Genomic DNA, 13491 nt, shown 5'->3' on the forward strand with positions numbered 1-13491 from the left:
GCTTGTATGTGGCCTATACCCTGCCAGGGGTGAAAGGCATTGATGATGATGATGATGATGATGATGACACTAACAACGTAAACTTCTTAAATTATACTTTAAAATGTGGTGGAATTTGCTTCATATGATATCAAGGGACGCAGAAAAACATCAAACCAACACAAAAAGGCTCATGGCACTGATAAAAAGAATCATTACATCTCTGAAAACACCTTTATCAGAGTTCATTTAACCATTTTACTGCCTTATGACGTACCTGGTACATCATGAAATGCATAATTTCTAATTTCTAGCCTTGTGTTGTACCATGGACGCAACGAAAGTTGGCAAAGTTTGCCATTCTTGGTTGCCTATTTGACATTACCTGTACATCTCGCTAATTATCTGGCTCTAATTCTTCTGTACGGAGATTTAGCCACAAGCACAGTGTTGATTCATTTTTGGGAATAAAACAGGCGCCTATCGGTACCAAATTTGCTAGTATCAGTTTACTGCTAGGCCTGAGAAGCAATCGATACACAAAAGTCTAGTATTGCAGACAACTGAGTGCTCTTGCAAAATGTTAACACCAAAATGTCTTTCAAGAAGGCAGAAAATTTCACTTTTTGCAAGTTTTTCAAAATTATGAGTAAGCTAGGGAATGTTTGGAATGAGGAAAGTGACACTATTGAAGGCCTGGGGTCCGAAATATGTCACAAGTGGGCTGGATCCAGACCGCGACTCCACTGACACTGAGACATGAGACTACTGTCCTGGCCAACCAGCTTAACAGGGGAATCAGTGCAGACAGTAGGAACTTGGAACACATACACCCTAGCAATGAAAGGGTTAAGTAAAAGCAAAAGATCAAAGTAGGGCCAACTTTTAAGAATCAATCATCCATCTCGAACAACAATTTTTTTTACACGAACTAGGTCTGTATCAACATGTTACAATCAAGAAAATTGCATCTTCTTCATTTTCATCAGTGGCAGAATCTAGCTTCACAAAATCCAAGAAAGAACAAAACAATAAAAAAACAACAACTGCAACATGATGCATACTCCGACCTCTACTGAAAGTAGCCATTATCTTCATATGCCTCGTACAGCTGGTCGCTGTCTCGCACCACGTAGGACAGGGTTTTCTTCTTGTAGAAGTCGGGGTTGATGCTCAGGTTGTCTATCACATCCGACAGCAAGTGTGCCCTCATCACATCGGTGCCCGGGGCATCGAACCTGATGTGCGAGAAGTGGATGTGCAGATGGTAGTATGACGGCTGATAATGGAAGTAGATCCGGAGCTTGTCCGAGCCAACACCAAACTGCTCCTTTATTGCAGCCTGGGGAAAATGAAACAGCATGTTTTGAAAAAAGAAAAACAGTACAAATAAGATGCTCAAGGGCCAGAAGCTAGAGAAATATAACAAGAATTGATAAAGAAAGAATACAAATGGTAGGCCACTTGGCATACCCACAAGCACAGAAAAAAATCTGGTCTTGACTAAAGGCTAAAGATCCCTAGCGCGAAAGTCATAGTGAAAATTGTCATTAGGACTTGGTTTGATTTTAAAAAGACTAAACAATAATTAGGCTATAATAATAATAATAATAATGAATGGCATCCTTCAGTCTCAGGAGACTATGGATCTGCGCTGCAGGAGATTAACGGTTTGAGAGCAGCGCTTGCTGTGGCTGAACAGGCCCACACGGGAATGGCAGTCCGTGTTGCGGTGGCTGCACTTGTGAGTGGTGTCTTTCTGCGTTGGTAGCCTCTGGCTGTTCTTTCAACGACGGTGTTTGTCCTCAGCAGCCTGTCGTAGTCGGCCTTCACCTCTGATGAGACCAGCTCGCAGCGCCTGTCTCCATTTGTCGCGATTACACGCCAGTGTCTCCCACCTCCCAGTGTCCATATTGAGCCATTAATAATAATAAAAAATGACATTTGTGTAGCAGTGCAAATTCCAACTCAGCAGCAAGCTTTTTGCATTTTACAATCTATTACCCCAGCAAACATAACAGCATTTTGAAACAATCTCAACTTCCTGGGAAGCATACAGTACAACACAAAATAAAAAACACAATGAAAATTTATTTACACCAGACATTATTGTAGGTACCAGAAACTAAATTTTCAAAGAAGCTGCAGGCCAAATGTAGCTGTTCCATATGAAAGGCCTATATCTTCTGAGAAATTTGGTACCATTCTTTAACATCTCAGTCAATTTTTTAGAAAATGGTAGCTATTTAAAATTTGATCAAATTTGTTTAAGTCGCTCACTGGCTGCAACCCCATGTTTGACAGATAATAAAAGAGTACCAAGTGCACCAAACATCTCCACATGAACAGAGTACAATCACTATAACATAGATTATATGGAGCCTAATTTTTCTCAAGACTAAGATTATTACAAATCAGTATTTATCACAGCAAACACGACGATCTGTCATTATTTCGACAAAAACACCGAGTGTTGACTCGGCCGGCGCCTCACTGGCCCTGTAGTGCACCGAGAGCTCCCCGCGTGGGGGGGTCACACGCATTCCGAGTGTTGCGGAAGGATTGATGAAAAATAATTCCAAGCTGATTACTTTATTCTAATAGAAAATGAACTGATCTTTCTATTTGTTTCCTCTTTGAGCCGGCATTTTACAAATTTCGGGTAAAAAAAGATATTTGAAAACTTTGACGGTATTTTTAAAGGCTTTCTATTTATATGTTAAAGGCCAAAAATATACCACGGAAAAGCTCGTCCAAAGCTCTACAGTTCTCCGCCAATGAAATGGGTATATTTAATCATCAATCCTTCCGCGAAGCATTTGAAAGCATGCATGTCATTTTTTTTAACCGGCCGACCACGCATTCCGACAGCGAGGGGCTTCGCTTTCCTCTGCGATTTTCCAGTTCCTAATAATCGCACATATAAACAACTTACACCAACGAAACGAGGAACAGCTGAACTTTTACACGGTGTACAGCATTTGGTGTTTTATAACGAAAGAGCAAAGAAACAGCAATCTGAATTACCACGATTTCACCGATACCACGTGCTTGGAAGGCCGCGAGTGCCAGAGAGGCCATGTTTACGCTGCTTAATTATTGACCCTCTCCACGAACCTGTTACACACACACCCACACACACTCAATTAAAACATACCTGTCCTTTCTGAAGCACATTTTTCAACAATGGCAGGTGTTCTGCAGTGAGATCTCGAAGAGAACGCAAGCCTCGCTTGTGGACAATGGCGACCAAGTAAAGAGACTCCATTTTCTGCCGATCCCATTTCAAGTCTGGGATCAACACAAAGCCAGTCTCGGGGTCGGAATCCTCGGTCACAATGCGATCAGCCTCCTTGGTCTTGTCCAAAATGTTGTAGACCCACTAAACAGTAATTGAAAAAGGCAAAGTTGGTGGTGAACAAAATCCCACAGAACATTAGAAATAAAAAAATCAATCATATGAAACAACAGTGGACTGATAACACTACCAGCAAGTAATGTACAGGCAGTTGATATGTTCAGTTTGCTTCATGCTGGACAACAGTGTAAAAAGCCCTGGTTCAAATCCCCAAGAATATCATTATCACTGCCTTTCTCCTATGCATCAGGGTATAGGCCACAAACAAACATTTTCCACCTATCCCTACCCTGGGCTAGGTTCTTGATACGATTCCATGCCTTCCTACTTTTCCGTACATTATCCTCTGCGACTTTTCTCCAGGTTCCATGTGGCCTTCCCCTTGATCTCTTACTCTGAGGATTCCAATCCAACACTTTCTTTGTTACGCAGCTGCTCTGCCTTACTTCCTGAGGCAGCATTGCCTACTTGAACATGATATGTTGGCAGAATCAGAGTTTTCAAGACTCTCCATTCACTTGTCTCAGTTTATCTACTGGGTAAATCTCAGGCCTTGTCTGTTTAAACTTTTACAGCAGCATTGCAAATGGGCATTAACCTTCTACTTAACAAAATGAACATTCTACAGTTCCAGGAGTGAGACAATTCCATACCTCACTAATTTTCAAGGGCTCAGCAGTACTTTAAGTTCAAACAACAGAAAGGAAACATAGTGTACGGTACCTAAAACAAGTGACTATGAGCCAAAAGTTTCACTCAATACAATAATAACAGCAGATAGATTGCATAAGTAAAAAGCATATAAAAATGTACCTCTATGCAAAATAAGGCTCTCTGCACTGCACAGTTCATTAATGTTACCCCTGTCCAATTGTATAACATTTTCCAACACTCTCAGCGTCCTTGAAGGTATTCAGTGCCATCTGCTATTTCACAGACCCTCAAAATGTACTGATAAGACCTCCCATTTTGTCTTAGCCAGACACCCATATTATATTCACCTTAAGGAAGTGAGAAAACATGTGCAAAGTGTGTTTCCCAAGGACACAATGTCTTCACTAGGAATCAAACCCATTACTTTAGTTGCCACTCCAGTGGTCTAACTGTCAGGTTACCAATGTAACAATACTTAGAATAAACGACCCAAGACACCCAGCGTAGTAGCTATTTTATTTAGGAAATTGAGTATCATGATTTGACACTGCATTTTAATTGGTTGGATTGTATCAGTCTGGATGTTCTACAACCAAATATGCCTTTCTCAAAGGTGCTCTGGTATAATACACCCTGATCCTAGTCTCTGGACGAGAGGCACACTATTAGCTCAGTTGGTACCATGTTGGACTGCGGAGCGGATGGTCCTGGTTTGAATCCTCAATAGGGTTTTCTGGGGAGTTTTCAAGGTTCTCTGCCAATTCAGCTCAGTCATATCTGAGATGGTCATTAAATTCGGAGGTCCCGCCATTTAAATAACCTAACAGTGTTGAAAAGGGTGTTAAACCTACGACCAGAGTCTTTTATGCTATAAAAAGTGATTAATTTAGAACTTTATCAGAGCTGTTACGAGTGAATAGAAGGACAAAGATCTTTTAATTTCTCAGTCTGTCATAACAGTCATAGCATAACAGAGTTGCGTTAAAGTTCTAAAACAGCATTGGAAGGAAAATGAAAACCCCACCAAGGAAATGAAAGTTGTCCATCAACATCAGTACATGATGTGGTAGACTATAAACTTCACCCAGGTAAGGTAAGTAGTTCTGAGTTGACATCAAAAGCTCTTTTACCTGAATGCTAAACTTGCTGGCTTCTATGCATGGCAATGTGACATCCCTGTACAGGTCAGGAGTCTCGTTGACAATAAAGGGTTGGTGTTCAGAATATTTTGATATATGCTTTTCTGTTGCAGGAAATATTAAGGTTGCTCTCATATCTGTGGGGGAAATATATAAAACCAAAATCTTTATAATCTTATCATTATTACATCATCATTATTATTATCAAATATTAGAGGGGCATTAAAAAATAAAACCACTAAAAGTCAAATTACTTCAACACTTTCCACCCACAGAGTGCGCAGAGCTCGCAAAACTTATCCCCACAGACCAGGTATACAGGTGCGGTACACGCTATATCACATCGGCGTCGATCAGCATCCCGTGGGGAAAAGGTACGGCTTCTTAATTCTTACCGTCGCCGATCGCCGTCCCGTGGAGGCAAAGTGTTAAAAGGTAGAATATTGTGCTCCCACTCCCAGTTAGTCATAATTTTAAAAATTAAATTTACTCCCGCCAAAATAGACCTTCTTGTTACCTTAAAATTTAAGAAGTGATCATGACTGGAAGACTGAATCATATCCACACTGGATTATGGAACTAATTTAAAATGTAAGCATTTCACTTCTTGACATCAACAAGAATATGAACAAAACTAAAAGTAAAATTTCCAACTGTTTGTAATTTGAAACAAAATGTAAATTTCTTAGTGGAAGAATGGTTTGCTTGATGGCGGTAAGAAGCTCTTTTATAGAAATGAGCTCTTCCCTTCAAGACTTTGTTTGAGTTACGGCAATTACATCATCACAGGAGTTTCTCTTCCTTTTCTTCCAAAACAACTTTCTCTATTCCTCAGCTATTGCAAGTCTACATTTCATATATATTTCTAAAGAAGAAAGGGAAACTCGTCGCCATAGGTGTTCAATTCCTAGCTGTATCACATCTCAACAATTCAGTGCAAGAAACCTGTATGCCTCATTTTTCTAAAATCAATTTTTTTGCTTTTCCGTGACCACAGATCTTTCTCCATCACATATCTTTTCGATGCAAGGATTGGACTGTAACTTTAAATGTAGAGTCCAATCCTCACATCGAAAAGATGTGACGGTGAAAGATCTGCAGTAAGGGATTTATGAAAAAAAAAAGTTTTCAGAAAAATGTGGCAAAGCATGGGTTTCTCAAACTAAACCGTCAAAGGTTTTTCTTTTGAAAGGCTCTTTACATGACAGGGGATTGCCTTAGCTGTCATGGCAGGAACTCATGGGCGCCAGCAAGAAGAGCGTTTTTGTATATTATATTACTTTCAGTTTCAGCAATATAACGAAAAAAGTAGTTACCTCAGCTGTATTCAGAGCGCCTTACAGTGTGCAAAAACTTTTTAAAAAAGATCTCTGTCTACTGCATTGCTCATTAGACAGACTCATTTTAAGAAACCCAATTACTACTTGTAAAATTTGTAATCATCTATTACAGCTAGAAAGCTATGGTTAAGGGAAGATAGTCTTAGCTCTGACCGATTTCGGTTCCCTCATCGCTTTCTTGCTTCCAATTTTATATCAGTCGATCGAATTGAGGTCAGGCCACCATAACCCAACCTCTAATGGTCTTCTCATTGGCTATGTGCAATCACATGGTAATGGTCTATGAGGTTCGTTCATAAAAAGTTTAAAAAAGGAACACACACCAGTCTGTCTAACTCCAACCACGGTTGCTCTAACTCCGACCTGTACAATGTTCTAACACCGACCACATGTTTTAAATCCGAACGCAGTGTTGTAACTTCGTCTACAATGGTTCTAACTTTGACCCATTTCCCCCCTAATGGTGTAGAGCCCCTAGGCTAGGCCTAAACTGTCTTTTTCAGCTTCTCCACCACCACCACCACCAGCAGCAGCACCAAAATCACTACTACTACTACTGCTACCATTGAAAGCAACATTTTTGTCATCATCATCATCATTATCATTGTCGTCATCATCATCATTTTATCTTCATCACCACCAGCAACAACAAAAACACCAGTACAAGACAAACATGTAAGACAAACATTATATATGAAGAAAAAAACATTTTTTAAAAGTTCAATGTTTACTTTTGCAAGTATAATACAATTCTTTTTTCTTCACATTCAATTAAACTGGATACAAACTCAGTGACCCTCTGTTCAGTGACTAACATGAATTTTGACTTTGACTGAAAGCATGAGTATGAGGTCAGGAATGTGAATAAACAAAATGTGATATGATTAATCAATTAATTAAGTGTTTTGTATTCTCTTTTTTGCCTGTGTCTTGTTTGTTGCTGCTTGTTAATTGGCTTTTTAAAATTCTCTTTCAAGTTTTCATTTCAGTTTGCCTTCTTCCTTTGCTTCTTTAATTCTTTTTTGTTCTTGTTTGAGAGAGATAACTTCATCTGATGTCAAAAGACTATGAGAAGTTATTCGACATGATGACTTGGGAGTCAAAGTGTTTGGTTGAGACATTGGAATACTGATCAGCTCTGTTAAAGTTGTATTCCAGCACGCTTCAGTGTGGGTCTCTGAAGTGGCCATTGACATTTCCTCCTTGGGTTCATTTAGGCTTGACTTCATGGCACCTTCATCACTTCCCATTTTAGGCGTCGGCTGGTTTCCTTCCTCTAACCAAGTCACACCAGGTGCCAGGTGTAAGTGTACTCCCATGGATCTCTTCCATAGGTTTATCAGCCTCACCACTCTCAGAAATACCACTTAACTCCAGTGCTGGAGACAACAAGTCTTGTTTAGTTTCCGGACAGAGCGCAGTGTGAGGACAATTCACAACTTCCCAAAGTCCCTCTGGCAATTCAAATGGGAATCTGTAGTCCCCAGGGGGAGGGCTGCAAACTCGGTGACATCATCGACCACCGTCACAGCGTCAGTTCTTGAATACTGAAATCCAGGTCTGTGGCACGGGGGTTTTCAGTTGTGATTGTGATTTAAATCACTTTTTTAAAAATAAATATTTATTCAGTTTTTATATATTTAAACATCCAGAATGCCTTTCCTTGGTTTTATAAAACAAATACAAGGTTTAGTAGACTAATATAATCTGCTTTTCTCCCCTGTCACTGTAAAATAATACATTATTCAATTTACTTTTTTTTTCATAATTGAAATTAACAATTTTTTAAAATTAGACAAACACAAGCGCGCGCGCGCACACACACACACACACACAAACACACCCACACTCAGACTAAGGAAATGTCTAGATTTATAAACTGTAAACGTAATGATTTATTGAATGTCAGATCAAAACAATAGTGACTGAGGAGAATAAAAACCTTAACATATAAATCACAAACAATGTATCAAAAATAATAATTCAGATATTATTGCAAGGAACAAAATGGCAACTGAACGAATTTTGATAGTAAATCACTACTTTCATATGATATTAATTTAACAGTATTACAATAACCAACAATTAAGATCATATTGAAATTATCCATTGAGTTGTTTGGGGTTGAAGGTTTTGAAAATAAACACAATAATACAGTATTCAATTTACTTTTTTTTCATGATTGAAATTAGCATAAAAAAAAAAAAAGACAAACACAAGCGCGGCAAACACACACAGGCTGTAATAAAATGCAAGTTTATCTATGCATAATTACCCCACTTCCTTTTAGACTGACATTTTCTTCATTTTTTAGTCTGTAGCCATGAATACTTCACTGATATTGCAGATTAAGGCTTTCTTTTGAAGTTGCTTAAATTAATCATTACTTAAAATAAATAAAGACAATGCATTTTGCTCTAAAAGAACATACTTTTAGCCACTTAAAATTCCAAACTGTGTCGACATTTATTTTTAAAAAATCCAATTTTAAAAATCCAATTTAAATTTTTAAAATCTGATTTAAATTTACAAAAATTGATTTTTTAAATTGTTGGTTTAAAAAAAAAAAAAAATCACCAACCCTGGATTGTGGCAGGGGGCATGTCAGCTGTGTCATCCTTCACAGAAACTTAGAGAAGATCTGCTGTGTCAGGTGTGACTGGGGCGACTTGCCTGTCAAGAGCCTCAGCTGGATTGTCGTCAATGTCTTGCAAGACGGTTTTGTCAAGGGGTAGATCCCTGTAGCTTTAAAGGCTTTTTTGAGGGTGTTGGGTATCATGGTGTCCATCCATGTCTGGGTGAAGAGTTTGGTCCTGCTGGCTTCATTGATCAGATTATGCGGATGAAGACTCATGAAATCAGTGCAGATGGTGGTATATATCGAACCTTGAACTGCCTAAACACAAACCTGTCAAGGGGCGGAAGGCGGTGAATCGTGCGCAGGGGTAAGGCCATGATGTGTATATTTTCATCCCTGGCCTTTTCCAGCATCTCGACCACTTCATGAGAACTGTGGCTGTCGAGGAGTAACGACTGTGGCCTTTCAGGCCCGCAATGTTTGAGAAAAACTTTGGTGAACCACAGGAAACCCAGCAGTTCATCCATCCACCCACTTAAAACGTCCATACTGTATCTTTTGGCGCATCTTCGACTCTATTGCTGTCGACAGATCTTTGAGTCTTCCCCTTAACTATGAGCATCCGGTGCACAGCTGACCAGCTGCATGGGCCGTGACAAAAACTGTGATCTTATCACGGGTCTGTGACGTTTGTGCAGATACACTGCGAATCCCTTTGGCTGCAATTACTTTTATTGGCCTGTGAGCAAAAGCTATGCCTGTTTCATCACAATTCCGTACATTTTGTGGCTTCTCTTGCAGACCGAGCCTAGCTATCAGAGCCTCTACGTCATCGAAATAATTTCCAACGACCTCCTTGTAGAGCATCGCAATTCGTGTTTGAGGTAGAGCTTTCGCAAGTCTCAAGGTTAGTTCAGGGTAACGCTTGACAAGGCTCTGCCAGTAGTTATTTGTTGGCACTCCATTTTTAATTCGGGCCGTCAGATTTTTAAGCGTCGTACTAAGAGTCCCAACATGGCGAGAAATTTTCTCTTTGTGTACGGGAAACCAGCTTTTTGAGCGCAAAGCGTCCCATCCACAATGCTCCTTTCGATTTCAAAGGGCAAATCACACTTCCTGCCATGTTTGAACTGAATTTTCCCATTCACGTTTAGAGATGCCTTTCCAAATGACTAACCGGACTTTACTGCCTTCACAGCCTCTTGTTGGGTGGCTGCAGATACTCCTGGTATGGACGTTTTGGTTTCGTTGGTTTAGACCTAGTTACGGTTGATCTGCAAAAGGAAGAAACCTAGGTAGGTCTAAGTTGAATTTTAAAGGGGTAAACGCCATCACACATTATCACCACACAAACTTTTTAACACAACCACCACCACCATCTCGACTGCCACCACCGCCACAACCACCACATCATCATCAATCATTACCACCCCTCATCAGCACCAACACTCCACCCACCACCATCAACATCATCATTACAGCAACAGCCTCACTTCCACCAACATTTATCATCATCATCATCAGCAGTATCATCATAATCATCAAAGTGTGGTCAAGAAATTGAGAATCTAGGCATAGAATAACGTAGCCTCCAGTCTAGCCTCGCCGAGGCCCAAACTACCCAGATGTGGTCGGAGTTAAAACCACCTTAAAAATCTATTGTTTTAACTCCAACCACTTTAATTTTATTTTGAGTATAAAAGGCAAAAGTTAGCACACAATCCCATAATCATAAGCCCATAAAATGGTTATATTTCATAACCAGTACCTGTATAAAATAAGTTATGTGCTGATTATTATCCACATAAGTTTACATGACATGATGATACTCACCTTTTTGCCATTTCCCCAGACCTAGCCAAAAAGGCCAGAACAAAAAAAATAGAGAAAAATACACCAAAATCGAGCACTCCTCCAAAGAACCTTCATTTTGGAGTTGCCGCCTCTAAGAAGAACGCACCACCAGGATGTTTTGATTGGTTCAAAAGCTTGCAGAAGTTTGTTCCCCTGCCATTGCCAGATTTTTTTAAGGCCGTCATTATTCGGACTCGAGTCCGAATAACATTTTTCCATATTCGGACTCGATCCGAATAAAAAAAAATCTTATTCGGACTCGTGGAAAAATGTTATTCGGACTCGGGTCCGGAAAAAAAGGAAGTGTATTCGTTCTATAGATCTATCGTTCAGTGCTTCCAATTTTCCACCATTTTTTAGTTTCCCCCACACCTTTTCTGCCGATCCAATGCCCGCCGCCTCATTGATACGCCCCCCACCCCCCATGTTTCCCACTTTCTTTGTTGTAGAAAAAGGTAAAATTGAAGATTAGCAGACCACCTGGCACCTGCATATTATGAGCTGTGTAAAAAAAAAAAAGACCGATTCGTTCAAATACACAAGCCTGTGTCATCTTGATTGTTTACCAAGAAAAAGTTGTGTTGCTGTGTAGAGCTGAGCATACGGCAACTTTTGATTCCATAGACCAGCGCACAATTCATACGTAGATCTATGTCAAGACTAGCCTTATTATTGTAATAATGATCAGTTGTCGGGGGGGGGGGGGAGAGAGACTGACGCGTATGCGACGTTCAACACCCGGACCGGTAGTGCCCCCCCCCCTCCCCGACACGCACACACAGCCACACGTGTGCAGGCCGCCCATCCGACCCCGACACACGCTAACGAGCCATCTTTAATTGCTTCTGATGACCTCTTGACAAATAAACATCTATTTATTAGAAGCGCTGTAACTTTTCAGGCCGGACTCAAATTCATCATAAAATAAAAACTCGGCTCCTGCACAATTTAACGCCATTTTGCCCGAAGTGATCCCGGTCTCTACCCAGCCTGAGGCGAGTCACGAGTGAGGCAGGACAGGAAGCCGGAGTCACGAGTCACAGGAAGTCGGAAGTGATGTCATGCTGGACAAGAATCAGAGCCCGAATAACATTTTTTCATATTCGGACGAGTCCGAATAGTCACTTCATTTTTTAAAATGCAAAAGCAACCAAATCTGACTTTATTATAGTCGAATGAAGACAGGTTTCGATTTCGGTCGGAGTTTGAACACGGTCGAAGTCTGAGTTAGACAATCTACCCTAGGCCATATAGAGGAGGCTACAAATATAGGCCCTACAGTAGACATCATGAAGACAAATTACCTGCTTTATTTGGAGTTGAGAATATTTCAAAAGTGCTGTATATATCATTGTGAAGAGTTTCTTTAGTCTTGGTTTGCCGAATACACTCTTCAATACTTGTGGGGTCAAAAGGTTTTCTTTCTAACACCACAACAGCATCTGATTCTTCTGAATTTGAGTCCACAGGCCCAGAGCCAGAGTCATCATCACTCTTTTTCAGTGGCAAAGAACCATGAAGATTGATGAGCTTATGCCGGTCATCTTCTCGCAACACTTTTATCAGTTTGAATTCTTTAAATGCTGACATGTTGCTGGATGAACTTGCTAGCATTTCACTCTCATCACCACTAAGTTTTCTTTTCTTCGCTTCTCTTTCTTTCAGTGCTGGTTTATCATTAGCATTGGACTCATTGACTGCCGGAGTTTGGGAATCTGGAGAAGACATAAAGGCCAGTATTACTTTTCCTTTTACATCTAAAAGGATACAAATAAACAAGGTGAAATGTTAACACAATATCTGCAAAAGCACTAAAACGTATCGGGTTCGTTTTTTTTTCTCGGAAACTCCTCTCAAATCTTCCAAGGCTTTCACACCAGCCAGCAGTCAGCGGGCGCGTTTTAGCAACAAACGAATTTTATCAGAGTAGCTGGACTTGAGTTATTCCGGTGAATGTCCGTGCATCGATTCAGTCTACTGGTCTCAGCATCGACCACATAAAGTGGATATTAAAATATTCTCATTAAAAATTTTAAAAATAATTTTAAAATAAATTAAACTAACTTTCAAAATCATGATAAAGATGTACACCTCCAAAATGCAGGCTTTATTTAAATGGAATCTTTCACTATCATACTTCACGCAAAAGATCGGTTAATTAACGTGTTCCAGGAGAATAAATGGAATATATATGAATAAGACCCTAAATTAGGGCAGGTTTGAAGGGTGTTGCAGGCTAACCTAGGAATAATTACATAATATTCTTTTAATTTTTTTCTTTGGGGGGGGGGGTCATTTTGCAGTGTCAGAACTATTACACTGCTCTCTCAAATTGTATTAAACGAGCGCATAACTTAACTCCGAATCTCTTCTCAATACATGTAATTACAGCGTATCAAAAATTAATCTGATTAACGTGCAGGGCTTCAAACTCTGTTTTTGACGAGAAATTGAATATCTGTTAGTCCATTCCATGTGCATGATAAGACTCAAGTTCTGTTGCTGCTGTTGTTATTTGTTTTGTTGTTGTCGTTGTTGTTGTTGTTGTTGTTGTTGTTGTTGTTGTTGATGCTGCTGCTGCTGCAGCTG

General features: G+C 40.0%; 1 protein-coding gene across 1 annotated transcript; it reads right to left on the reverse strand.

Moving 5' to 3' along the window:
* Window positions 1-303: 303 nt before the first annotated feature.
* LOC101845182 (m7GpppX diphosphatase) lies at window positions 304-12824 on the reverse strand. Its single transcript, XM_005103836.3, has 4 exons — window positions 12207-12824; window positions 5122-5267; window positions 3137-3361; window positions 304-1321 (listed from the first exon to the last, which is right to left on the reverse strand). The coding sequence occupies exons 1-4, from the start codon at window positions 12628-12630 to the stop codon at window positions 1052-1054; spliced, it is 1065 nt and encodes a 354-aa protein (XP_005103893.1). The 5' UTR covers window positions 12631-12824; the 3' UTR covers window positions 304-1051.
* Between the last annotated feature and the right edge of the window lie 667 nt (window positions 12825-13491).

This window comes from Aplysia californica, unplaced genomic scaffold (genome assembly GCF_000002075.1).
Source record: "Aplysia californica isolate F4 #8 unplaced genomic scaffold, AplCal3.0 scaffold00392, whole genome shotgun sequence".
Lineage (NCBI taxonomy): Eukaryota > Metazoa > Mollusca > Gastropoda > Aplysiida > Aplysiidae > Aplysia > Aplysia californica.